The following is a 26573-nucleotide window of genomic DNA, read 5'->3' as shown; positions in this document are numbered from 1 at the left end:
ACCAAGGCAGGTTTATGTTCAATCCCCCATGCCCATCCCATCCCTCTAATCCCCACCCCATCCCTAATAGAGCAATTTAGCAACTGTTGCTGTCACACTTTTAGCATGTAACAGTAGCATATTTAGTAAGGCGTACCTAATGCTAAGGTGCCTACTCTAGCTCTACATGCCTAAATAGGAAAGGGGACTGTCACACTATAACAGAGCCATTTCTAGCCTAGTAAATTAGTAGTGTATTGTATGTAGTTAGCCATAATCAACAATTTGAACGACATCCTATACTTGAAATAGGTAAATACTATATATTACTCTATGATAGCTATAGAAGCTGACCCTTATAGCATCTAGCAAACGACCTAGCTTGCTATGTAGATGGCAAGCTGTAATGGTGGGTGCACCAGATGTGAGAATCTAGCCACCCAAGGAAGGGATGATTTTACTAAGACAACACACTGTCTTAGGAAACAGAGCCAAAGGGTCGTAGCTTAGACTATTCCACAACACAGCAATCAGGTGTATGATGTAGTGAAGTGGTTCAGACAAGTTGTAACAAATGTTGAGTCTGAGAACTTGTAATGGTGGGTGCACCAGATGTGAGAATCTAGCCATCCAAGGAAGGGATGAATTTACTAAGACAACACACTGTCTTAGGAAACAGAGCCAAAGGGTTGTAGCTTAGACTATTCCACAACGCAGCAATCAGGTGTGTGATGTAGTGAAGTGGTTCAGACAAGCTGCAACAAATGTTGAGTCTGGAAACTCAGGGGTAAGTCAGAGGTTAACACCTCACTGACTTTTCAGAAACAAGGAGTAACAAGATGAATGCTTGGAAGTGTAATGGTGGGTGCACCAGATATGAGAATCTAGCCACCCAAGGAAGGGATGAATTTACTAAGACAACACACTGTCTTAGGAAACAGAGCCAAAGGGTTGTAGCTTAGACTATTCCACAACGCAGCAATCAGGTGTATGATGTGGTGAAGTGGTTTAGACAAGTTGCAACAAATGTTGAGTCTGAGAACTCAGGGGTAAGTCAGAGGTTAGCACCTCACTGACTTTTCAAAAAACAGAGAATAACAAGATCAATGCTTGGAAGCTTGGAAAAGACGTAGAAGTATGTGCTAGTCGATTTACTGTATTGCCTGCTTGCCCTTTCTTAAGGAAAGGGCAATCCTATTTATGCCAAAGGAGTGTAGTTCTCTCATTTTCCATGACTTTCCATGACTAACCAGGCTTGGTAAATGTATTAGAAATCAAGTGCGACCCACAACTAGCTTGCTAATCATGTAGTGAACGTAAGAGAATCCCATAGAACCATCTCTTGGGTTCCTAGCCTATAGGAAGTGAAAAGGAGGTCCAAGGTCAGAGTACCTATAGACAAATTATGTCATAACTTAACCAATCTTGTGGGTAACTAAGGAGCGATGACGTGTAATGAATCACAGAGGGTTGTAGAAGCTTCTAGAGCTATCGTTCATGTTCCTAGGCCTCTAGTTGGTAGAGATATGCCATGTGGTAGTATTGGCCCACCCCCTTAAGGAGGAGATTTTCTTAATAACTTGTTCAATGAGTGTCCAAATGATATGCCGTGATGTATGTAGCATAAACAGATGTAGTAGAAGAGTTTGCAGCAATCATTGAGTAGTATTGCTTCTGTTGTTGGTGTGATAAGCCAAGATATGTATAGTGACTTGTAGGTTTGAGGAGGAGATTTCTAAGTCTGCTCTTGAGTTTGATAGCAAACTGAGTGCAACGAATGACAGTATGACACACGCGAAGAGTCAGGTCCGAGTCCCCTCTGACACAGGGCCTCCTCCCTCCTATGCCCCATCCTCCTCCATGTTACGATGGTCATAGAGGTCATGATGCCAGTCCAGGAAAAGTAATCTAGATTAAATCTAAAGAGAGAAGAAGAAGAAGAATGAAGGAAGGTGAGGCTATTCCTCATAACATACAGTTGTCTGCTTAGCGGTTGTAACCTTGTGGCTAAGGCTACACCCGTAATCCCCATAACAACTGTAATAACCATAATAACCGTAACAACCGTAACAACCGTAACAAGCTGTGACAAGCTGTGAGCTGTAATCATAACACTACCCCCCCCTAGTAAGATTGATTCCTGATCAAGAGTAAGATCATCGTGGCTTCTGCGGGTATTTTCAGTGGAAAGCTTGTGTGAGTTCAGGTGCATTGTTGAAGTTTGTAGCAGGATACCAAGTGTTGTCTAGTGGGTGGTTCTTCCATGCTGCCATATAGAACAGCTTCTTCCGTAGGAGTTTAGAATCTAGGGTTTCTTCAACTTCCCATTCAAGTTCATTTTCTATAATGATTGGCAGGGGTGGTTCATGGTGCTGGCCTTGTAAAGCATCATCTGAGTCAAGTCGTAAGAGGTTGCTATGAAACACAGGGTGTATCTTCATGCTTGGTGGTAGCTGGAGTCGGTATGCAACATTCCCAATTCGCTCAAGGATTTGAAATGGACCAACTTGCTTATTTTGATATTCCGAGTAGAAAGCCAGACTCGGTCTCCTACCTTATATCTTGGTGCTGGCTTCCTGTTTTGATTTGCCAAGTGCTCCATTCGGGTTTGTGAGAGGGCGATCTGGTCTTGTAGGAATTCCCAAATATCTTTCATGTTTTGAGCTATGTCCTTATGTTCTTGAAGGGCAGTTTGGAACGTGCTATCCTCTATATCAAAGCTCATTCTTGGCTCGAAACCCTTGTTTGCAAAAAATGGGCTAACTTTTGTTGAGTCTGATGGAAGGGCATTTGCTGCGAATTCAGCCATGCAAAGATATTCAACCCAGTTGTCTTGGAGATAGTTGACATGAGCCCGTAAATATCGCTCGAGTTCTGCATTAAACCTTTCAGTTTGCCCGTCCGTTTCTGGGTGGAAGGCTGTAGACAATTTGATTGTAACTTTCCAAACTTTGCAGAGGATTTTCCACACTGCAGCTACAAACTGGGGCCCTCTGTCTGAGATGATGGAATTTGGTAAACCATGGTGTTTCCATACATGCTGGAGTAGTAACCTCGCTGTAGCTTCTGCTGTAGTGCCTTCTTTACCTGCAAAGCATGGGATAAAATGGCGCTCTTTTGTAAGTCGGCTGTTACGACGGAACAAGAAGGCTGGCCAACTACAGGACAGGAAGGAGGGAGGTCGCATGAGACCGGCCCTGGTACCTGGAGGGGCAGCGGGGAATAGTAGTTCCGAAAGTATCACGTGACGGACTCGCAGGATGATGAGAAGAGTCCTAAGAGTCCAGGACTCCGAGGACTCGAGTGAGTTCCCAGGAGTCCACTAGGCACGTGACGGACTCGCAGGATGATGAGAAGAATCCTAAGAGTCCAGGACTCTGAGGACTCGAGTGAGTTCCCAAGAGTCCACTAGGCACGACGCCACTATATAAGTAGATAGTATTTCCTTAGATAGGAGCTTCGTGCTCAACTCAATACAGTATTTGTTATATACTAGTAACGTGTTACTTGAAGCCTTTGTGTCTGATCCCCTGCCTCCTCTGATAAGTAAACCTTTACGCAAGAGAACCTCTGTGTCTTCTATCGTTTAGAAGTCAGCGTTACATCGGCATGCTACTACAAGGATAGAATTGTTTCCTTCACATAATGGTAATCCTGTAATAAAATCGATGATATGTCCTTCCATGGTTGGCTTCCAATTGGGATTGGTTGTAGGAGTCCATTGTATGCGTCCCGGGTTGGTTTTGATCTCTTGCAGGTATGGCAATTCCTCACATATTGAGTGATAGTCTTGTCCATCCGGGGCCAGTAGTACTGTCTCTTAATGATTCGAATCAGCTTCCCAATTCCAGGGTGTCCCATTGCTGGCTGGTCGTGAACCTCATGAAGGAGTTTAACTCGGACGTCTTCTGGGATCCAAACTCGATTTTGGTAGAGTAGGAGTCCATTTCTCTCTTCGCAATGTGCTAAGGCTATATTTGGGCTATCTCGCTCATTGTTCTGTAGTCTTCGGATTGTATCCTTGCATAATTCATCCTGGAGCTGCGCAGCTTGAATCTGGTAATGGATGCTTTGATCTTGTGGTAGGATTGGTGCAAGTTGAGCATCTTGTGCCTGCCCTTGACTTTTGAGTTCTAGCTGCTGTGCGAGATCCGGATGGAGTCTCTCAAGGGGTAATAGGGTTTGAAGCTGTTGTTTTTGACGGTCATCTTCTTCATTCCTGTAAGGACACAGGGCACCCAGCTCACAGTAATAGCATATGAGAGTGCGAGTCGGAGGCTAAACGGATGCTATCCTATAGGTCTACTACGAAGGTATGTTCTACCCCATCGCTGAGAGGAAGGATTTTCTCAGAGATGGTTGATTTCTTATAGCGATTCGGAGGGTCCTCAGTGTGCATTCGTGACGACCCGACTCAGGAGAATTACCGTTACACCATCGACTGCGACTCGGTGACGTTTCGGAGGAGAGACCTGACGACTTCAAATAGCCGTGATTCCAGAGATCTCACGGACAGCCAGTGGATCTGGGTTTGATTCTTCAGAACAAGCTGGTAAAGTCACCAACGCGTTGGCACCAAATAGGATACGAGATCCTTAAGAACCCCCTCCTAGCACAGAGGAAATTGTGGACAAGAGCGTTGATAGCTATGAGCTACCGGAAGTCAAGCTCTTTCATATCGGTACCGATACACACCAGAGGCAATATGTTGAAAAAGCTGACATCAAACATACCCCAAGACAACGACGGTCAACTGCCCAGAATGACTACCAGACAAACCACCGCTGCAGCTACGACCGCTGTGCCATCCGAAGACATCCCGAGCCAAATGGCCCACCTATACAGGAGGTCAAGGATCTACTAGTTATCCTTACTGCAGCCCAGACCAGAATCCCGTCCACACCACCGGTGGACGCCCCCATACCCACAGTCGAAGCTACGGAGCAACGAACGTCTCGCACACGAAACACCCCTGAAACAGTTCAATTGCCGCCTCTTCGAAACACTCGTTCTCCATCGATTCCAGGGTCGTCACGAATGCACACCGAGGACCCTCCGAATCGCTATAAGAAATCAACCATCTCTGAGAAAATCCTTCCTCTCAGCGATGGGGTAGAACATACCTTCGTAGTAGACCTATAGGATAGCATCCGTTTAGCCTCCGACTCGCACTCTCATATGCTATTACTGTGAGCTGGGTGCCCTGTGTCCTTACACTCAGACTCAACATTTGTTACAACTTGTCTAAACCACTCCACTACATCATACACTTGATTGCTGCGTTGTGGAATAGTCTAAGCTACAACCCTTTGGCTCTGTTTCCTAAGACAGTGTGTTGTCTCAGTAAAATCATCCCCTTTCCTTGGGTGGCTAGATTCTCACATCTGGTGCACCCACCATTACACTTAAGACTAAAGAGGCAGTTTATTCAGCCTCTAATGCTCGCAATGCCCTTAAAGTTCTAATTGAGTATACAGAGTGTCAGGATGCTCTCTAAGCCAATCACCTCTGGGCATTAGAGCGTTTAGAGGGTGAAATTGAGGCAATTTAAGGAGACATTAGATAGGTGGATTACATAATACTTGGCATTTCAATATAACGATATTTTCACTTTTACGATATTTACACGTGTTACTAATTGTATTGACTTGACGGGAGTTGACTGTAGAGGGGCAGGGGCCCTAGTTACTGTCACATGCTAAAAGTGCGACAGTAATTGCTAAATTGCTCTAATAGAGCAATTCCCCATCCCAAGGACACCCAGAGTGCCAATCCCCTAATCTACTCTACCACTCAACCAGTCGGAGGTCGGTAACACCCGACTGGCTGCACAATGTGAGACGTAGTACACCACCCACAGTTCAAGGAAGAACCTCCAATCACTCGGGATATACCATATAGGAATTTGCACAATCAACCCTCTACTGCACCTTGACTGCACTTCTACTGCACCTCTACTGCACCTCGACCGCACCTTGACCGCACCTCTACTGCACCTCTACTGCACCTCGACCGCGTCCCGCCCATCTACGATACGGATACCAACCAACCCAGTTGATCTGCCGATCGGCACCCACCTCAAACAGCCCTGCGACGCGATTTGAATCCCTCGAACGGACACACCAGACGCGAACAAGCGGACGCGAACAAAGAAAAAGGAAGGAGGAGGAGGAGTAGGAAGGAGGAAGGAGGAAGGAGAAGGAGGAAGGAGAAGGAGGAAGGAGGAGCAACGTTTAGCGCTGCGGTTTTCTCTTCTATTTCGATATCACTTCTTTCGTCTTCTTTTTTCTTTTGCTTCCTTTTTATTCTCTCAGGTCAAGACCTCTCATCTTTCTTTCCTATCCGCCCTTTTTCGACAGAGGATATACAGCTTCGTCCGTGCTGGCACCACACCGATTTTCTATTACGTTCGAGACCTGGGGTGCTATATCGCCCTTTTGCTTTCCCTTCTGCCATTTGAGCAGCTACACACTTGGTCTGGACCGCTTGGCGTCGACCACCACTGCCAACCTATCTATCTTACTCCAGGCCGGCCCTCACAGTCACCCACCTGGCCACCACACGAACCAGCCATGACGAACCACCTCGACCTCACCCTCTCCCCCACGCGCGCCAACATGCTCCTCTCCCCCTCCAACCCCCCACGCCCATGACCCTCCGCCGCGGCCGCCCTTCCTTGGACCACGGCCCCCTCTCCGCCACAACCTCCCGCTCGACCTTCGCGCGCCTCCTCGCCTCTCCCCCAGCCTCCCCCAGCCTCCCCGCCCTCGTCCCACGGCACGGGAAACCCCCTCCCTCACCCACCCCACGGCGTCTGCGCCGCCTAACCCGCTTCCTCATCTGGGTCTTTGGCGTCTCGACGATAGTCTACTACGCCACCGCTCTCCTGAGGGTGCACCGCCACCCCCCTTCCATGGGCGCCTGGTCCACGGATTCCGGCACCTCCTACGAGCTGGTGGGGGATGACTCGCTCCCCGACTTCCCCACGCCCGTCGTGGTGACCGATTCCTCCGGCAAACCGCGCTGGACAATCTCCATCCCGCCACACACCGCCTTCCCCCTGCTCCCAGGGGACTACGCCGAGCTCTGCGCGCAGACAGGGGAGATAGCAATGCACGTCTCGAGTCTGCTGCATAAATCCGCCCCTCCAGCCGCGCACAAGCCTTATTCGCACATCGATCCCAACTTCCTCGACCCAACCCTCGCAGACCGCCTCGGCCTCCTCCTCTCCGCCTCCCAAGCCGCAGGCCTAACCTACCGCCCTTCCCGCCCTCCTCCACCTCCACTGCTGGGGGAATCGTTCTCCTCTCCCTCTCTCCCGGCCTGCACCCGCTCCCTAACCGTAACACTCGAAACCCCCTCCGCGGGCCTCGCACCAACCCTAATGCTCCTCTGGACCGCATACGGCCTCGCCCTCTCCGAAGACCGCGCGTTCTTCATCGACGACACGAGGTGGTCCTACGGGGCATACACCGATTTTTTCCTCCCCCTCCCCCCGCCACCTGTCGTCCCCCGCCACGGCACTACATCACCCCCTGCCCGCATTCAGCAGCGCACCTCCTCGTTTCCTCCGCAACAACATCCCACACCTTCGGCGGGGCCTTCCACAACGCCTTCGAAGACGCGCATCGCGCCGGTAACTCGCGGCAGAAACCGATTTTCGATATGGCGAGGAAGGGGTACAAAGCACTCTTCCACCTAACGCCTGAGGACGCCCAACACGTCTCCAAGCGCCTGGCTGAGTTACGCTCAATGGTCGCACACCCCGAAAACCCCGGGAAGATCATAGCCCTGCACATCCGTCACGGCGACGCGCACCCCCTATCCTTCCAATACCGCGACGCCTACATACCAACCTCCCACTACCTCACCGCCGCTCACTCCCTCCTCTCCACCCCCTTCCCCGGCCCCACCGGCGCCTCCCAACGCTCCCGCAGCGTCTTCGTAGTCGCCAGCGACGACCCAGATGTCTACACAGATGACGACCTCATCGGCACCGTACGCGCACAATCCGTTATTAAACTCGCATCCTGGCCCCCTCTATCGTCGTCACAAGAAAAGGGGGAGCCGGATGAGCGCGGCATGTTTAGGAGGTTTGTGGAGACGCCGGTGGGGTGGGAGGGTGGGTTTTTTGCGGGCATGTTTTGGGGACTTGGGAGGGGGGGGGGGAGGGGTGGAGACTTAGGGGGCTGGTGGGGAGAGCGTACTTGTTGGATTTGGCTGTGCTTGCTGGGGCGGGGGGTGGAGAGGGTGGGAAGGAGGGGGGAGGGATTGTGTGTGGGGTTAGTAGTATGGGGTGTAAGATCCTTGCTGTGATGGGGGGGTGGGAGATGGTTGAAAAGGGGGGGTGGAGTAATGTTGATGGGGAGTTTGGCTGGAGGGGGGTTAGTTGGTAACTCCCCCTCGCCTTCCTCGGACTGTTTGTATCGGTGAGAGCATTTTGAAATCTAGCGACGGGGGAAAAAGGGGTGTGATATTCGGCGTTCTGGGATTGGGCTGGGGTAGGCGTAAATAGATGGGGATACATGCAGAGAACACAGCATATAAGCATAGCACACCAGAGCATAGCACACAGAGCATAGCACACAGAATTAAAAAGAACCAGGTTAAAAACTCCACGCCGAATAAGAGGATTCTAAATAAACCCTACACACTACTTTGAAGCTCAAGGCGATACGTCGAATCTAACTCGGCTCTATCACCAACGGGGAGATGGTATGTGTGCGCCACGTTTGTGAACCCCTGAAACACACGTCTTTATAAGAACAGCTTGACCGACTGCCACTTGTATTGTCGCTGTTACTCCACTCCCATTCCTCCCCATTTGAATTTCCCGACCAAGACCAAAGGATCTACCAAAAAAAACACACTCCAATCCCACCACCACCATCACCACCACCGCGCCCCACGACCCCCCCCTCCACCCCGCACCAGCGGACTCAACACACCACACACCCTACACCCGCAGCACCCTCCCCCCCCCACCTCCTCCTCCACACCACGCCCCCCCCCTCGCCTCCCCCACGCGCTAACCCCACCCGCACGCGCAGCACCTCTCTCTCTCCCTCCCGTGCCCCGCCGAAACGCCCTTCCTCACGCGCACGGCTAATGGTGTAGCCTGCGCCGTCTCCATGCCATGTGCGTTCGCCGGACCGGGGGACGAGCTGAGGTGTCGAGGCTGCGAGGGGGGGGGGGGTAAAATGCGCTCGCTGCTTTGGGCTTGGGGTTGTGTGTGTTTGAATATGTAATCTTGTGTGGAGTGTGGGTGGTAGGTGTGGGTTGTAGGTTGCGCGAGATTTGGGGTGATGAGGGGGATGGCGAGGAGGAGGGTGGATGCACACGCTGCTATGAGCTTGGGAGTGTGGGTTCGGACAGGAGACTCTGGGTGGTTTGTGTGTGGGAGGGTGGGGATTGCAGGTTCCGCGAGCCGGGGGGGAGGAGGAGGAGGAAGGGGCCCGCTTTGCGTGTGATCGATGCTGGGAGGAGGGCGTGTGGTGTGATGCGGGGAAGCTATGTAATGGATGCCATGGAGGATGGGGAACAGTGTACGTTGCCGGGGGATGGCGATGAGGGGTGGCGGTTGCAGAGGGTTGGGGATTTTGGGGTGTGGGGCGGCGAGGGGGGGTGGGGTGTGGATGGGAGATGGTGGATGGTGGATGGGTCCTGTTTTCTGGAACTTTATCTCACTTAAAAAGCTCGCCGAATCAACACGTATCATCCGCTATCATCGCCCCAGAGAAGTGAAATCCATACCCTATATCCCCCCCCCCGGGTCCAAAGCCGACCTTAGCCCTCGTCAATTCGAGCTCCTCAAATCCCCACCCCCCTCCACCCTCCTCAGAATCTGCGGTTTACACCCCTCCACCCCATCCACCCCCGCCAACCCCAAACTCATCTCGAAATCCGCCAACAACCCCCTCAGCACCTGTTTCGCCCCTTCCGCGCCACCGATCGCAAACCCATACACAGCCGGTCTACCCACCAGCACTGCTTCCGCCCCTAGACTGAGGGCTTTGATAATATCGACGCCTGTGCGGATCCCGGAGTCGAAGAGGACGGTGATTTTATCTCCTACTGCTCCGGCGATCTCGGGGAGAACTTCGAGAGATCCGATGGCACCGTCGACTTGTCGCCCGCCGTGGTTAGATACCACTATACCATCCATACCGGCTTCGACTGCCAGTTTAGCGTCATCAACATGCTGAATCCCCTTCAACACAATCTTCCCCCCCCACCAGCCCCTCAACAACTTCAAATCCTCCCACGTCCGGCTCCGCCCCGGACACACCTCCCTCACCCACCCCGCGCTCGCATGACCGATCTTCTCCTCCGGCGTGGCGCCGTTCATAGCTGCTGCGAAGCCGGCGCGGAAAACAGGATCGCTGAATCCGACTGCGTTGCCCACGCCCTCCATGAAGGGGATGTACCCCTCGTCTAGATCGGCGGGGCGCCAGGCGAGTGACCAGGTGTCGAGTGTCACCACTAGCACGCTGAACCCCGAGTTCTTGGCGCGGGAGAGGAGAGAGCGCGTTATGGCGTCTGTGGAGGGCCAGTAGAGTTGGAACCAGCTAGGGGGGGTTAGCGGGGTTCTTCAAAAGGGGAATGGGGGGGAGAGGCGAACCGATGCCCGGATCCTGATGCCTCGCCGACTTCTTCGATGGTGCTGCTTGCGGCTGTGGACATGATGTACGGGACCCCAATGTCCGCGCACGCCTTTGCGAGACCGATTTCCCTGTCCTCATGGAAAATCGTTTGCACGCCTACGGGTGCCATGAGGATCGGGGAATCTGCATATCTATTAGCCCTAGTCCACCTCCCCTCCTCTCACATAAAGGGGAAAATTGACGCCCCCAACGAACGAACTCACCATACTTAACCCCAAACAACTCCACCCCCACCTTATTTGCCGACGTATCCCTCAGCATCCGCGGCACGAGCGCCCACCGCCGGAAGGCCTGCCGGTTCGCGTCCATGGTGGCGCGCTCGCCGGCGCCGCCGGCGACATAGTTGTAGGAGCGCAGGGGGAGGGCGGCGCGGGCTTGGGCTTCAAGCTTGTTGGGGTCGGTTGTTACGAGGGGTTTCTTGCCGTGGAGGATGGAGGAGGTGTAGAGCTCGGTTTGGAAGGCGGGGTAGTTGGGGGAAGCCGGGGATGGCGAGGGGTCGGAGGGGGTGGTTGTGGACATGATGTGGGGTTGGATGGGGATTGGAAATGCCTTGAGGGTATGGGAGGCTGATTTGAGAAAGATGATGGGTTATGGGAGTGTTGTGAGGGTTGAGAGTGTAACACAGCCGTTATCATGGCCTGTTGGACGTGCATATGGAGTCGGCCTCGGCCTGTTGGACGTGCATATGGAGGCGGGCTCGGCCTGTTGTGTTCCCCGCACCTGTGCCTTCGCTGGACTAATGAGATGTTATAAAGTCGAACAGCGCCACAAACAGTTGACTGTGTTACTGTACCTATTAGAGCGATTCAGCAGCTGTAAAACAGCTCATTTTACATGCCTGTATATAGTTGGTGTAGAAAAATCGATAAATATAACCCTGCACCCCGTAAACTCCACTGTTTCCTAATTAGGAAATAGGACTGTAGGCGCTCGACAGTTGAGGGCTTTAGCTGCTTGACCATCGGTTGAATTGACCATTACCGAATGTAGTAATTGCAAGCTGCCAAGTGAGGCCAGTATTCGCCATAGCCTGAAGTAGTAGTAGCCCCTTATCACCCACTTGCCATAGCGACGTGCACGCGTTTCTTCCCTTGGCTTCCGACCACTACTTGCCTTTATTTTCTACTCTACCTACTGCACACATCCCTCTCATCCTGTAACTCCTGCGCCCCTTGTTGACTAAGTGATCCTCCTTCTACGCTTGCTTAGCACTTCATTTGCTTGTCGTAGGTGTTAGTTCTCTGCTTTTATCAGTGCTAATTAATGCATTATTTGTAATGCACCCTTTGTAAACTAATCAACAGCTGTGTAGATTGAAGTTAGAGAAATGACGTGCAATTCAGTTTTTAATAAAGGTAGACTGTAATAAGGCTTTAATTAGGTTATTTGGTGTTTAGGAAACCTAGGGTTAAGCAGTACCTAGGTGGGAGCTTAAATGTGTTAGTGTCCTTAACTTAAGATCAAGTGTAGAGATTACTCTTTTTAGGTTAAATAGAAGAAGTCTAGCACCTTAGAGGCCTCCTTAAATGTTGCTTTCTGTTATTACAATGTTAAACGTAGTGTAGAAGTGTCATACTGACATTCGTTGCACTCAGTTTGCTATCAAACTCAAGAGCAAACTTAGAAATCTCCTCCTCAAACCTACAAGTCACCATACATATCTTGGCTTATCACACCAACAACAGAAACAATACTACTCAACGATTGCTGCAAACTCTTCTACTACATCTGTTTATGCTACATACATCACGGCATATCATTTGGACACTCATTGAACAAGTTATTAAGAAAATCTCCTCCTTAAGGGGGTGGGTCAATACTACCACATGGCATATCTCTACCAACTAGAGGCCTAGGAACATGAACGATAGCTCTAGAAGCTTCTACAACCCTCTATGATTCATTACACGTCATCGCTCCTTAGTTACCCACAAGATTGGTTAAGTTATGACATAATTTGTCTATAGGTACTCTGACCTTGGACCTCCTTTTCACTTCCTATAGGCTAGGAACCCAAGAGATGGTTCTATGGGATTCTCTTACGTTCACTACATGATTAGCAAGCTAGTTGTGGGTCGCACTTGATTTCTAATACATTTACCAAGCCTGGTTAGTCATGGAAAGTCATGGAAAATGAGAGAACTACACTCCTTTGGCATAAATAGGATTGCCCTTTCCTTAAGAAAGGGCAAGCAGGCAATACAGTAAATCGACTAGCACATACTTCTACGTCTTTTCCAAGCTTCCAAGCATTGATCTTGTTATTCTCTGTTTTTTGAAAAGTCAGTGAGGTGCTAACCTCTGACTTACCCCTGAGTTCTCAGACTCAACATTTGTTGCAACTTGTCTAAACCACTTCACCACATCATACACCTGATTGCTGCGTTGTGGAATAGTCTAAGCTACAACCCTTTGGCTCTGTTTCCTAAGACAGTGTGTTGTCTTAGTAAATTCATCCCTTCCTTGGGTGGCTAGATTCTCATATCTGGTGCACCCACCATTACAAGAAGGCAGGAAAGGAAGTTGTCCTTAGTAATGTAAGAAATATAAGCTCACATCATATCTTTAATTTGCAAACTATAAGCCTTTTTTAAAGGGCTAAAACAGCTAATATTAAGCGGTTAGAGTATATAGGAAGAATGAGCAGGCATGTAGAGAGTTATAATGTTGTGTTCTTTATAGTACTCCTTAAACTTGTCTAAGTAGTGGCTCTTATGACCATTAAGGACTAAGAGGGATAACTACTAACACTCTAGGGAGTTACAAGTAGTCGATTTGCCATATCTTTAACAACAGGCATCTACAGAGGAAATCCTTTAGTAGCTAGGTTAAGTATGTGTTTAACAAGGACTAATTACTCTAGGTTTGTTAATTTCTATGAATTAGCTATAATATTACATCATGGTTGCATACTATGTAGCTAGTAAGCAAGTTTGCAGTAGTCTACAAAATAGACCTTAGATATAGCATAGAGGCTTTATGTAGGGTCTGTTTAGATAGCCTAGATAGCCTGGTTTAACTCTCTCTTGTCGCTTTTCTAAGGCATGTTGTGTTGTTGAGAAATACTATGTTTAGTTAGGTAGTAGGGTGGCTGTAGAATTTTGGCACATTCGCTTGTTTAGCACATTCGCTATATACTTATAAGCAGTTATTAAGCATCTAGAATTATATAGAAGTTAGTAAAAGTTTGTAGGATTCTCCTAGAAACATTTTGTTTTTTTATCTTATCTTATCTCCTATCTTATCTCCTATCTTATCGCTTATCGCCTATCTAAAAACTACCCCTAATTAGTTAACAACTAGGCCTAATAACGTATGGCCTAATAAGGTACACTAGGCCTAATAAGGTATATTATAGTCATGATTATGATTATCGACAGATAATCATAATCATGATCAATTTTTCCAACGGTGTCGCCTGTTAACTATTATTGACCCAAAGTACGAGTACGGCAAGCACTAAACAAGGATTCAATTGCTCTAATACTAATCTATTCTAGTAGTACTCTAGCTTGGCTTAGCACCGCCAAAACAGGCAGTATAAAATCCACAGCTGTAAAACACTCCTGAATCGCTCTATTCTCCATTCTTTTTCATGCCAGCCTAGATGACAGCCAGGACATGTGGATATAGAGAGGACCCTCTGGTATAGTGTCTCACCTCTAAATACTAGACTGAACACTGGATTAATCACCTTACTTTTATACCATATGTACTATATATACCACGGACACGGAGTATATGTTCCACTACGGAGCATACAACTCAACCCCGCGTGCAGTTCCAAAAGCTTATTGATCGCAACTTCATCCCCAAGTTTCAAGCGAGGTTAACCCCCAGCTACCCCGCAATCCCCCCCACCCCGTCGCAGACTCGGACATATCGACAGCCACTCCCCTCTAAGCGCCATCAACGCCGAGGATACAGCTTCCCAACGGATGAAAGGCTGCGGATGTACGGAGTAGCGTTGCACAAGGCGGGTCCTATAGATAATACTCATATATATACACATTTCCGCATCAGCCCACTCTCAGAGCTTGAACACTTCATCATCCCACCTCTATTCCACAAGTGAACTGAAAGACCGTACCTACCTTTATCATCCATCCCTTACCATCTTCAAGCAACCCACATCCCCAGCTCCTCGTCGCTTCGACACCCCACAGCCCAAAATGGCCGAAGCAGCAGCTCCCCAGATCTTCGACGTGCCAGCCACCTACAAAGCCGTCGTCTACGATGCCCCCGGCACAATCTCCACCAAGATTGAAACGCTCGACACTCCCACCCCCGGCCCCGGCGAGGTCCTCGTGCGCCTGTAAGCCCTCGTCGCAGCCGCAAACGCGCCCCCCCTCGCACTCCTCGCACTGGAAACTCGAGAGAGAACACCCCGCTGACCACCCCCAGCACCCACTCCGGCGTCTGTCACTCCGACCTGGGCGTCATGACCAACTCCTGGAAAGGCCTCCCCTTCCCCACCCAGCCCGGCCAGGTCGGCGGCCACGAGGGCGTCGGAATTATTCACAAGCTCGGCCCCGCCGCCGGCCCCAGCAACGTCAAGGTCGGCGACCGCGTCGGTATTAAGGTTTGCACCCCCTCCCCAAACACCGCACCCGAGGAAAGGAACCCAATCTAACACCTCCCAGTGGATCTCCTACGCCTGCGGCTCCTGCGCCGCCTGCTCCGTTGGCGCCGACGGCGTGTGCTTCGTACGTCACCCACCCCCCTCTCTTCCTCTCCACTGGCTAACATGCAACCTAGAACCAAACAATCTCCGGCTACTACACTCCCGGAACCTTCCAACAATACGTCCTCGGCCCCGCCTCCTACGTAACCCCCATCCCCGCCGCCCTAAAATCCGAGGCCGCCGCCCCCCTTCTCTGCGCCGGCCTAACCTCCTACGCCGCCCTGCGCAAATCCGGTGTGAGCTCTGGTCAATTCGTCGTCGTTGCTGGTGCCGGTGGTGGACTGGGGCATTTGGCTGTCCAGATTGGTGCTAGGGGGATGGGGTTGAGGATGATTGGCGTTGATCACGGGTCGAAGGAGGAGTTAGTGAAGGAGAGTGGCGCGGAGGCGTTCTTCGATGTCACCAAGTTCGATGATGCGGGGTTGGCGGGGGAGATTAAGAAGGTTACTGGTGGCCTTGGAGCGCACGCGGTGATTGTGTGCACGGCGGTCAACAAGGCGTATGCGCAGTCCCTGGGCCTGCTGAGGTTCGGCGGAACGGTGGTGTGTGTGGGTATGCCGGAGGGCGATCTGGTGCCGATTGCGAGTGCGGTGCCGGCAGACCTGATTGCGAAGCAGTTGACGATTGTGGGGTCGGCGGTGGGGAATCAGAGGGAGGCGGCGGAGGTGTTGGAGTTGGCGGCGAGGGGGCTGGTGTCGACGCATTTGAGGGTTGAGAAGATGGATAGGCTGACGGAGGTGTTTAAGGAGATGGGGGGGGGGATGTTGCAAGGGAGGGTGGTTATTGATTTGGAGTAGGGGGAGGGGTTTGGAGTAGAGGCGTGGAGGCGAATGGGTGGCATGAATGAATAAAGAATCGTATTTGTATTCCTTTGCTGGGGATTCCTTGCTGTGTCTGGACCAGAATTTGAGTGTAAACTTCCTTAGGTCCCATCCATAGATCCCGCTCGAAATGCTGGGGATGAAGGTGAGATGAGTAGCCGTATATTTATTATGTTTGGCCTCATTTCTCAGAGGCAACGGCGTGGGTTGATATTTGTCAAGTAATTCGGCAGACCATGGAATCCATTCACTATGCGTAATTCAACAAACTTGCACCATGATCATACAATTCTATACTTCTCAATATAACCACCATGCCAACACTCTTCGTACACTGCCTACTATACACGTCTCTATGTAAGCCTAAAACGCCTTTTTATATATGCTACAATCTCCACTCAACTTCACTGAACTTCACTCAACTTCATCTCCCCTCCATTCACCCCTTACCGCCTGAACTGCGGGCCCTGGAACTTACTATCCCCCGCCGCATCCGCCACAACATTCCAATCAATGCGATCCCACCACGCCTCCAAGAACTGCTTCTTCTGCAGCACACCCCAATCCGGCATGTACACGTGCTGCCACGTGCTCACACACAATATCGGGTTAACATCGACACCCCCCGGCGCCGACTTCGCCGACGCGCTGAACGGGCCATGCGCACCGACCGTATTGGCAATCGGCATATTAGCAATAGCCTGCTGGCGGTAGTACTCCGCGGCATTAGCCGGGTCGGCAGTCACAGGCGCGGCCTCGGTGTTCATGTCCTTTGTCTGGCGGCGCCAGTGGGCGCCTGGGTAGGGGGATCCGGCGATGTAGGTGGTGAGGAGCGCGTATTTGCCTTCCTTGGTCTTGACGAGCCAGACGAAGCCGGGGCCGAACATGGCGTTGGCGGTGGCGACGAATTCGCGGCGCAGGGTGTCGATCGAGGAGAAGGAGGCTTCGAGACCGCGTTGGAGGGAGGCGGGCATGGCGGTCGTGTCGGTCGAGAGGGTGGAGAAGAAGAAGTGGTTGTTGTGCGCCATGGAGGCGTGGTTGAAGAGGGACGCCATTGATGGCTGGCGCGCGTACTTGATGAGGAGGTTCTTGGTCGAGCTCGAGTAGTCTTCTCCGGAACCTAGGAGAGGGGAGTTAGCCGGAGGCTTCAAAGGGGGTGGTGGCTGGCGGGAGGGAGGGCAGCGCAAGCCAATTGCAGACCCGTGCAGTTGTACAAGCAAATTGCCAGGGCGGAAGGGATTGTAGAAGCCATCTAAGAGAATACGCACCAACTGTGAGGGCATTGAGCTTCTCCAGCATCAACCCTTGATACTCGGTCCACGCAATTCTGAACCCATCCTGAGTGAGGAGGCCCGGAATTCCCTCCTGGAACTTCTCCAGAGGCGGCAGTCTGTGTATCGATCTCCGCAGAGTCGGCAGTGCCCGGATAATGCGTGGTCGTAACATTTTGATGGTAGTGATGCTTGTCGCTGTATATCCACCCCAAGGATTTTACTGAAGCTCTGCAAATAATTTATGCCTAGGATTCAAGGCTTAAGCGGCGACGGAAATATGATTCACCGACATGCAAGGGGTCCCGAGGTATCTCCGACCGACGCGAGGCGAGCTCCGATGAGCGACTCTTCGATCGAGGATACGGACGGGAAGGTGGGTGAGATATCAATCTGCTAATGCCCATACATGCGTTCTTAATATGCAAAGTTATAGAAGTTGTATGGCAAGAGTAGGATTCTTGCGGCATCCCCCCTGAATACTGTGCATGCTTGTTTCCTATGGAGACAAGCACTTGAATGTCAGATATGAACGAGCAAGTGGATCTCATGCGAGAGAGGGAGTATCCCATGCTCAAAGGTATGCGCAAATCGATAATATTTAATATTCGGAAACTAATGATTGATGTAGATGAAATATACCTCGACCATGCCGGAACAACTCTATACGCAAAGTCTCTCATGGAGCGGTTCGCCACCGAAATGATATCGAACCTCTACGGCAACCCCCACTCTGCTTCCCCATCCTCCCAGGCGTCTACGGCGCGGATTGACGATGTACGGATAAGGGTCCTGGAGTTCTTCAATTCGGACCCGGTCGATTTCGATGTTGTCTTCGTCGCCAATGCGACTGCTGGGATAAAACTCATCATGGATGCGTTCCGGTCGCGTGACGATGGTTTCACATATGGCTACCACAGCGATTCGCATACAAGCCTTGTTGGCGTTAGGGAAACGGCTATAGAAAGCTTCTGCCTTGGCAGCAACGATGTTGAGGCTATGATATCTGGGTCGCTGCCGTTTTTCAACCGTGGCGGGGACAACCGGTTGGCACTTTTTGCCTATCCTGCACAATCGAATATGAACGGAAGGAGGCTGCCACTCCGTTGGACAGGCCAATTACGCACGGCATCCGAAGGAAAGTCGAAGATATATACGCTGCTGGATGCGGCAGCTCTAGTGTCAACCTCGAAGCTAGACCTAGGTGATGTCCGCAACGCCCCAGATTTCACGGTCCTCAGCTTCAATAAAATCTTCGGCTTCCCAGACCTCGGTGCGCTGATAGTGCGAAGAGACTCTGCAGATGTCTTGCAGGGCCGCAAATATTTTGGAGGCGGAACGGTTGAGACTGTCGCTTGTATCAAGGAGCAATGGCATGAGCCAAAGGTTGAAAATATACACGCGAGTCTTGAGGATGGCACACTACCAATGCACAATATTATGGCTCTCGGAATAGCCATGGATGTCCATAAAGAGCTGTATACGTCGATGGATGGGATATCCGAGCACACACTCTCTCTAGCACAAAAGCTCTACTCTAGCCTCAGGCTGCTGAAACATGCCAATGGGGCTGACGTATGTCGGCTTTATGTGAGAGATGTGAATTCCTTCGAGGGCAAGTCTACACAAGGTCCTATTGTCACATTCAACTTGATGGATAGTCATGGTGCATGGGTCAGTAACACCGAGGTCGAGAAGCTAGCTACGGTGCGGAAAATACACATCAGAACTGGTGGGCTCTGTAACCCCGGCGGCATAGCCAACGCCCTCGACCTCTCTCCATGGGAGATCAGGAGAAACTTCTCCGCGGGTTATAGATGCGGCGGCGACAACGACATCATATCCGGTAAGCCCACCGGCGTCATCCGAGCCAGTCTAGGCGCCATGAGCACCCACCAAGATATCGACCGATTCATCGAATTCATCCACGAATTCTACGTCGAAAAAGCCCTCAACCCCTCCCAAATCCCCCTCCCCCCCTCCACGGAGAACACACTCTACGTCGAATCCCTCACCATCTTCCCCATCAAAAGCTGCGGCGGCCTCCCCATCCCCCCCGCCACCGACTGGGAAGTCCGCCCCGAAGGCCTAGCCTGGGACCGCGAATGGTGTCTCATCCACAAAGGCACCGGCCAAGCCCTCAGCCAAAAGCGGTACCCCCGCATGGCCCTCCTCCGCCCTTCCCTCAACTTCGCAACAGGCCACCTCGTAGTCACATACCTTGACCAGATTCTCATCATCCCCCTGTCCCCCGACCCCTCGCTCTTCGAACCTGCGCAGCGCGCCCTCGGCGCTCGCGTATGCGGTGATAATGTCGCGGCGCAGACGTACACCCAACCGCACATTAGCGCCTTCTTCTCCAACGCCCTCGCCGTGCCCTGCACCCTCGCGCGCTTCCCAGCCGGCGGCGCCGGCCTGTCAACTCGCCACTCAAAAGCGCACATGCAGCGGCACCAGCGCTCCAAGAGGCCGCCATCATGGACCTCCTCCATCCCCGGCGCCTTTCCCCCGACCCCGCCAGACTCGGAAAGCGAGTCCGCCATGGCGCCGCGCCCGATCCTCTTATCGAATGAGAGCCCGATTCTCCTAGTGCACCGCGCGAGCTTAGATGCACTTAACGCCACCATCCGCTCCACCGGCGGGAAAGAGGCTGATGCCGCAGTGTTTCGGGGGAATGTGGTTGTTGGGTCTCGCGGCGGTGGGGAGGCGTATGCGGAGGATCAGTGGGGGGGGTGAGGATTGGGGGGGTGGCGTTTAAGATGCTCGGTGCGTGTCGACGGTGTTATATGGTGTGTGTGGATCAGGTGACAGGGGTGAAGGATGAGGAGCCTTTTGTGACGCTGGCGAGGACGAGGAGATTTGAGGGGAAGGTGTTTTTTGGGGGGCATATGTGTGTTGACCCTGGGGATGGGGGGAGGACGATTAGGGTTGGGGATGTGGTGGAGGTGAGTTGGGGGGTGAATTGAGGGGAAAGGGGGGGGGGGGGATTGGAAGTTAATGGGATATGGCAGGCACGATGCACTCGCAGACTGTAGAGGAAGGCGCGCAAGTAGGTCGCGCCTTCCAGTATGCACCAGAAAACGCATTTGCACCTAAAAGTGAAGATTTTGGAGTATGTTCTCTGATTTCTTATTTCCTATACTAAAGTAATGATTGTATATCACGAATCTTCATGGCTATATCTCATCCCCATCCCATCCAGGTCCAATCCAAATCCAATTCCATGCTCCATCCAGGCCGCGAAGCCGTTCCAAGAAAAAGTAGGGTAATAATAAACCTCGACCACAAACAGTAAGGACCGCTAAATATGCGAGCAGATAACATTAACTACCCAAAGAACCCAAACAAAAAAAACACACCACTTCAGTCTGTCGCAACCTAGATCATATTGCCATTGACATTGACCTCGAAGCCCTCGCCCTTCTGCTTCAGCGCCTTCGCAAGCATAAGCTCTCTCATCCAATCAATCCTCTCATCCCTCGACTTCACTGCAAAATGATGCGTCTTGACCTTATCCTTCTCCACACTGCTGCTCCCAAAAATCCCACTCTCCCTATTCTTCCTCAACTTCTCCGCCTTCTCCACCACCGCGGGGATGAGCTGGAACGCAAACGCGCCCTCCTCCTCTTTCTTCCCTAACTTAATATTCATCGCCTTAAACGCCGTGTTGATCTTCGACGACGCAAGCGAGCTGCACGCCACAGCGTAGTCGTCCACATCAATAGACTCGAGGACCTCGCGCGCGCGCTCATCCTTGTGCATCGCCAACCGCGTTCCGCGCAGCGTGAAGTGGTGCTCATGCCACTCATGTCTCAACATGCGGGTCCTGCGCTTGCGCATCCACCCCTGGTGTCCCAAGTCGTCCGTAGAACGCTCAGTGGGCGCACGAACAGGTGAATATGCGTTTGAAGCCACGACCTGGCGCGGGGGCGAGATCGGGCCAAGGACACTGGAGCGGTGAGGCCGAGGAGGCGCAACAACGGGGTCCTCGTCGAGGCGCGGGAGGCCTGCTTGGTAGGAGGGGCGGCGGGAGGAGCGGGATGCTGAGCGGGAGAGAGGTGGGCCGGCGGCGGGGACGTTGTTGCGGTATGACATGTTTGGTGGGACGGATTGGGAGGCGTCGCGCGAGATGGGACCGAGGTTGATGGCTGTGACGGGGACGTCCATGTCTGAGGCTGGTGTGCCGAAGCGGTACGGTTGGCGCTCGCGCGCGCTGCGGAGGTCGGGGGAGAGGGCTTCGGCGCGGTCCATGGGGCCTGGGGAGAAGGCCATTGCGGATGCGGAGCGCGGGGGCCGGGGAGGGGGGATGGCGAGTTTGGGGAGGTTGCGGAGGTTGGTGAGGGGGTGGGTTGGTTGCGCGGAGTGTTGGAGGGGGGCGGGGAGGGAGGGAAACATCTCGTATGGTGGAGTTGGGGGTTCCTCGGAGGACCAGTTCTGGTCGACGTGTTGGAAGTTGAGGAATTGCTTGACGTTATCCTGGGGGTCGCGCGAGGTGAGGGCGGCGAGTTGCTCGGGGTCGATGTGGGAGAAGGAGGGGATCTCGCCGGGGCCGAGGAGGTCGGAGGAGGCGACGACGGACGGCTGGGCTTCGGAGAAGGGGCGCACGGCTTCGGCTGTGAGGGGGTTGCCTGGGTCGCCGGCGATGAGGATCATGCCGCCGTCTGGACTGACGGGGTGGCCCATCTTGAATTGCTGGATGAGGCGCTGTTGCTTCTTCCAACGCGAGCAGTTCTCACCCTTGGAGCACTTGTGCGCCTTGGGCATGAGCTGCTCGATGCCGACGATGGAGACGGACTCGAGTGGGGAGATGATATCCTCAAAGCTGGACTTCTTGTGTTTCCTGCGCGGCTTGGACTTCTTGTGCGTGCGCTCATCCTCGTCGCTCGAGCCGCAGTCGATCTCAGTTGGCGACGTTGGCGCGCCCACTGCATCGCCGCGGAGAGTGTGGATCTCAGCCCATAGCTTGTGACGCTGGCCAAAAGACTGGATGTCGAGTTCTCGGAGGTCTTCAAACTTGAGGGTGGTTAAGATCTCGCCTGAGATATCGTTCTCCTCGAACTTCTCTACAATAGCTGGCTCGAACCCTGCATGGTACATCCACCTCGCCACCTGGCGAGGCGTCCACATGGCTACCTCCATCTTATTCAGCTTCGTCACCGCTGCAGTCAGCGTGCTGATTGGCCTATGCTTCAGCTCTGGCTGTGGGTATGGCAACGACGGGACTCTGAATGCTGTCTCGGGCCGCGACGACGGTGGGTATCGCGGGGTTACCGGCGACATTGTCAGGTAGTACTCCTCCTCGGGCGTCACCTCCTGGGAGATCCTGAACAGATGTGGTCCCTTTGGTCCTTCTACTGACTTGCCCGGCGCCGGCGCCGTAGTCTGCTGGAGTTGGAAGTCAAAGCCATGGAAGCTATTTGACTTTGGCGTCGGCAGATCCTCATATGAGGACAGTGTAGTCTGACTCCTCCGTCCAGCCTGTGGGCGCATGTTAGCAATCTACAATGGACAAGAAATACCCCGCGACGGGCGGGCAGACATACGGAGTTAATGCTGATCCTAGGTGAGTATTCGCCCTCCTCGATCTCGCTGCCATCATCCTCGAAGTCTGTGTCAAACATCTCCGTCGACGACGACATCGGCCGAGGCGCCAGCGCCTTCATGTCGAAGAAGGACCCATGCTGGCCCCTTTGGAACATCTCGCCGCGGGTGTCGAGCGGGGGGAGGGCGGCGGTGCGTTGCTGCGAGAGTTGGGATGCGCGCCGGCTACTACTGGCCTGCTGGCGACTCGCCATGGCTCCGGGCGTCTTGCGACAAAAGTGGTAATGCGCGAGGGTGATAGTGCGACGATGTCTTGTTTCTCGTTTCAAAATCTCTGAGTCTGGGGATATATAATCGTTGTTTTGCCCGTTGCCGGAATTCGTTATAGTGTGTAAATATAAAAAATATAGTCTTGCGATTGTTCTAACTTGCCGAGCGAGATGATACTGGAAAAAGGGAAGATCTGATTAAACGATGAAACGCTACGGGGTATAGGGAAAAGTGAGAGAGAGTTTTTTTGGTTCTGGGAAGTATCAAGAGGAGAGGGGCATGAAATGCCTGGCGGCTACGGTCTGTATAAGTAAGAAACGGTCGAGGGCATGGCGGGGAGGGCGAGAGGTGGCTGTTTGGCGGGGTTGGACACACTGTGGAAAGAGGCATGGTTTGTTTCATGGCGCCAATCGGGCGGCCACGATGGCTGTGCTGGGGGGGGGGAAGGCGCTGTGGCCACTGTGATGGGGATGTAATATTTGCTGTGATAACTGCACGAGATAGGGGACATGGGAGTATGGTGGGATTTACAATTGGAGGGACAAATGCTATTCTGGGATGGGAGGAGTGGACGGGGATGGTAGTGGAGTTGGAAGTACCTCTGTTGGCCATCCAGTGAGAATACTTGCAGCCAAAGTAGTACCATCTCGATTCTGGAGAGACATGGATCAGGTGGTGATGGCTGGTTATCACAGCAAAGTGCATACAAAGTGCATACAAAGTGCAGAAATACTCCCTGTTTAAAACAAAACTTGAGCCGATGTGTGTCGTCTGATTTTTTTCATTGGTCGGTTATTTATGGAGATATCGTGCTGCGAATTATCATTGGCCCGTCACACTACAACACTAGCAGCGATGCTCATCTGTACGCGCCGTACCCTTTCCTACCTTTCCTATCTTTCCTACCTTTCCTACCTTTCTTAGCTTTCCTACCTTTCCTACCCTACTCTGTCCCAAAAACCCCCGCTGCGCCCTGCATGTGGTCGGTTATCTATTCTCAGATGTCGTCCTTTCCTGTTTTGGTGGGCTTGCAGTGCGAGTAGCTCACGTTTCTATCAACGGGCCGACACTCGGGTGTCATCGATAGAGAAAAGATATCCAGTCTAGGATATCTTTTAATGGCGGCCCAGAAGCAGTCCCCTCCTTGCTGTCACTCCTTCCTGTCAAGAGACCCTGATTCTGATAGATAGCGAGGTGGGTGGTGACGGGTGACAGAAAGAGGGCTCGAAGCGGGGCGGTATGGGAGGGAAGGAGCGGCCCGATGTCGAGAAACTGGCGTGACTTATATTACTGTCTTACTCTCTGAGTGTCTTACATATCACTCATCGCCCGCTCCAAGCGAGGTAACGAAGGGGAAAAGGAATGTAATGGTGGAGAAACACGCAGCGGCATTCCGACACAGCGACCAGATGTGCCGAGGGCTCCTCTACCCCTCTCTTCTTCACCCCCGCCGCCCGATTCGAGGCCTGCTTGGGTTGGGCGCCACGTATACGCCACAATTATGCTCGACTTTTCCCCATCCAAGCCCAACGTGACGCTCTCTTCCCTGCTATTGCACACACCACCGTGCACATCGCGATCCCCTTGCCTTGGGAACAGCATAATCGCTGCACCAGCCCCCGGTCTCCGTCGGTTCCCGACCGTTTAATTCAGAGCAGATTATGCTGTGCGTGAGGAATTGCTCAAGTGGTGGGGTTGAGTGACAACATGGTATTGGGGTGCATGCTCAGATGGAAACGGGACATGTCCGATCCTGGAGAGGACGACAGCTTGACATGATTACTATGCTATTAAGTTTTGTTGCTTTTTCGTAGCCGTCGGGATCGGATGCGATGCATCGAGTACTTGGGATACAGTATACCCACTGCATAGCTCGTAACGACCGAATATTTGAAGTTGCGTTGGTACCGCAACTCTTACCACTAAGGATGGAGGCGTACACGTGCATCAATGGACGGGCGGTCGCATATGGGACTGCACACAAGGAACTGTCCGTTGTGGATTGGGTTTTAAAAACGTCCCAGTCGCATTACGCGTTGTACGGCATTGAGCGGCATACGGCATACGGCATACAACAGTGGTACACATAATTCTACCCGAGCGTCGCCTCTATGCGACGAGCCCTGTTATGTCGTCTCCATGTTATGTCGTCTTCCACGGAAAATGGGCTCCTCTCCAAGTTGCAAGAACGGCCGAGGGAGTGGGCCTGATGATCAGCATCGGAGCTGGAGGGGTTGAGTGGGACGCGGCCGAAGCTGGAGCGAGGTTGGCGGGGAGGGGAGAGTTGGTTGGGTTAAGCCGCACACATGACTTTGTAGCAGTGCTGAGACGCAATCCCAACGTGACGCAAGCCGAGCTGTCCTTTCGGTGTGGGCCGAGTTTAATTGGGCCAAGACGCGGCCAGGTTTACAGTACCCCCACCGAATCTGCGATTGCACCGGCGCCATGGCGCTCGCCTAGCCTTGACCTGAGCGCTGGCCGCCGGCCGCCCGCACACGTTGGTCGACGCCGGCGTCAAGAATGTGTCCTAAATATAGCGTGCAGAGGCGATCAGACACTCCTCCGTGGGTGCATATCGCACTCCTTTGGCGCAGACACAGCAGCAGAACCTCGCTCCCCCATCGCAGCCCTAGCCTTTCCCTTGGGTGATGTATGTTGTACTCGTAAAGCGCATGCATCTGTGGGAGCGAAGCGCACAGAGGAGGGTTTAGCCCCGAGCATCCCTGGCCCGTCCACCTCAACGGTGTACTGCACCTTGTACGTTGTACTGTACTCGGTGTGGTGCCGGATACCCGCCATCAGGCATTGGGGGTGCGACGATCCGTGCACTTCAGTGGACGGTGGGAGATACTCGGGAGGGCGGGGGTTGGACGGAGTTGAGTCGAGTCCCACACGATGCAACGGCATGCCAACCATCGGATCTGATTATGCGACCTTTTCCGGTTTGTTTCTGACGGGCTGGGACGACGGAGGGCGGGCCGTGTTTGCATAAGGGCGATGCGGTGGTGGGGTGTGTTTGCGTTCCCAAGGGCGATGCGGTGGTGGGGTGTGTTTGCGTTCCCAAGGGCGATGCGGTGGTGGGGTGTGTTTGCGTTCCCAAGGGCGATGCGGTGGTGGGCTGTGGAGGGTGCGGTGACACTAGGCAGTGTAATTAGGATCGCACAGCTTGCTGGCGATGGATGGGGAAAGTGAAGACGGTACTGTACCACATGTTGAAACTACCACAGCCCATCCGACCCTCAGTCAGCGCATGTCCACCAAGCATACAGTATCTCCTCTGCATCGGCTATACCCCATCTCCATCGGCTATACGCTATACCCCATCTCCATCGGCTATACGCTA

At 52.7% G+C, this 26573-nt stretch overlaps 7 protein-coding genes across 7 annotated transcripts; 4 read left to right on the top strand and 3 right to left on the bottom strand.

Annotated features, from left to right (window-relative positions):
* Positions 1-4265: 4265 nt before the first annotated feature.
* VC83_07016 (uncharacterized protein) lies at positions 4266-5121 on the top strand (the record flags this gene model as incomplete). The annotated part of the gene is made up of 3 exons (XM_024470596.1): positions 4266-4292; positions 4353-4498; positions 4593-5121. The coding sequence occupies 3 exons, from the start codon at positions 4266-4268 to the stop codon at positions 5119-5121; spliced, it is 702 nt and encodes a 233-aa protein (XP_024322234.1).
* Positions 5122-5971: 850 nt separating this feature from the next.
* VC83_07015 (uncharacterized protein) lies at positions 5972-8092 on the top strand. The gene has a single exon (XM_024470595.1). It carries the CDS (start codon positions 6629-6631, stop codon positions 7679-7681), a length of 1053 nt encoding a protein of 350 aa, XP_024322235.1. The 5' UTR covers positions 5972-6628; the 3' UTR covers positions 7682-8092.
* Positions 8093-9011: 919 nt separating this feature from the next.
* VC83_07014 (uncharacterized protein) lies at positions 9012-11256 on the bottom strand. Its single transcript, XM_024470594.1, has 3 exons — positions 10847-11256; positions 10601-10766; positions 9012-10547 (listed from the first exon to the last, which is right to left on the bottom strand). The coding sequence occupies exons 1-3, from the start codon at positions 11160-11162 to the stop codon at positions 9776-9778; spliced, it is 1254 nt and encodes a 417-aa protein (XP_024322236.1). The 5' UTR covers positions 11163-11256; the 3' UTR covers positions 9012-9775.
* Positions 11257-14515: 3259 nt separating this feature from the next.
* Positions 14516-16269, top strand: VC83_07013 (uncharacterized protein). Its single transcript, XM_024470593.1, has 4 exons — positions 14516-14958; positions 15048-15225; positions 15287-15349; positions 15402-16269. Exons 1-4 carry the CDS (start codon positions 14816-14818, stop codon positions 16122-16124), a joined length of 1107 nt encoding a protein of 368 aa, XP_024322237.1. The 5' UTR covers positions 14516-14815; the 3' UTR covers positions 16125-16269.
* Positions 16270-16423: 154 nt separating this feature from the next.
* On the bottom strand, positions 16424-17608 carry VC83_07012 (uncharacterized protein). The gene is made up of 2 exons (XM_024470592.1): positions 17417-17608; positions 16424-17268 (listed from the first exon to the last, which is right to left on the bottom strand). The coding sequence occupies exons 1-2, from the start codon at positions 17592-17594 to the stop codon at positions 16595-16597; spliced, it is 852 nt and encodes a 283-aa protein (XP_024322238.1). The 5' UTR covers positions 17595-17608; the 3' UTR covers positions 16424-16594.
* A 166-nt stretch (positions 17609-17774) lies between these two features.
* Positions 17775-20326, top strand: VC83_07011 (uncharacterized protein). The gene is made up of 2 exons (XM_024470591.1): positions 17775-17999; positions 18051-20326. The coding sequence occupies exons 1-2, from the start codon at positions 17939-17941 to the stop codon at positions 20153-20155; spliced, it is 2166 nt and encodes a 721-aa protein (XP_024322239.1). The 5' UTR covers positions 17775-17938; the 3' UTR covers positions 20156-20326.
* Positions 20327-20465: 139 nt separating this feature from the next.
* Positions 20466-23571, bottom strand: VC83_07010 (uncharacterized protein). The gene is made up of 2 exons (XM_024470590.1): positions 22963-23571; positions 20466-22897 (listed from the first exon to the last, which is right to left on the bottom strand). Exons 1-2 carry the CDS (start codon positions 23212-23214, stop codon positions 20798-20800), a joined length of 2352 nt encoding a protein of 783 aa, XP_024322240.1. The 5' UTR covers positions 23215-23571; the 3' UTR covers positions 20466-20797.
* Positions 23572-26573: the final 3002 nt, after the last annotated feature.

This window comes from Pseudogymnoascus destructans (genome assembly GCF_001641265.1).
Source record: "Pseudogymnoascus destructans isolate 20631-21 unplaced genomic scaffold scaffold_17, whole genome shotgun sequence".
NCBI lineage: Eukaryota > Fungi > Ascomycota > Leotiomycetes > Thelebolales > Thelebolaceae > Pseudogymnoascus > Pseudogymnoascus destructans.
The sequence above is the reverse complement of the archived record's forward strand: the minus strand, read 5'-3'. Positions and strand labels throughout refer to the sequence as shown.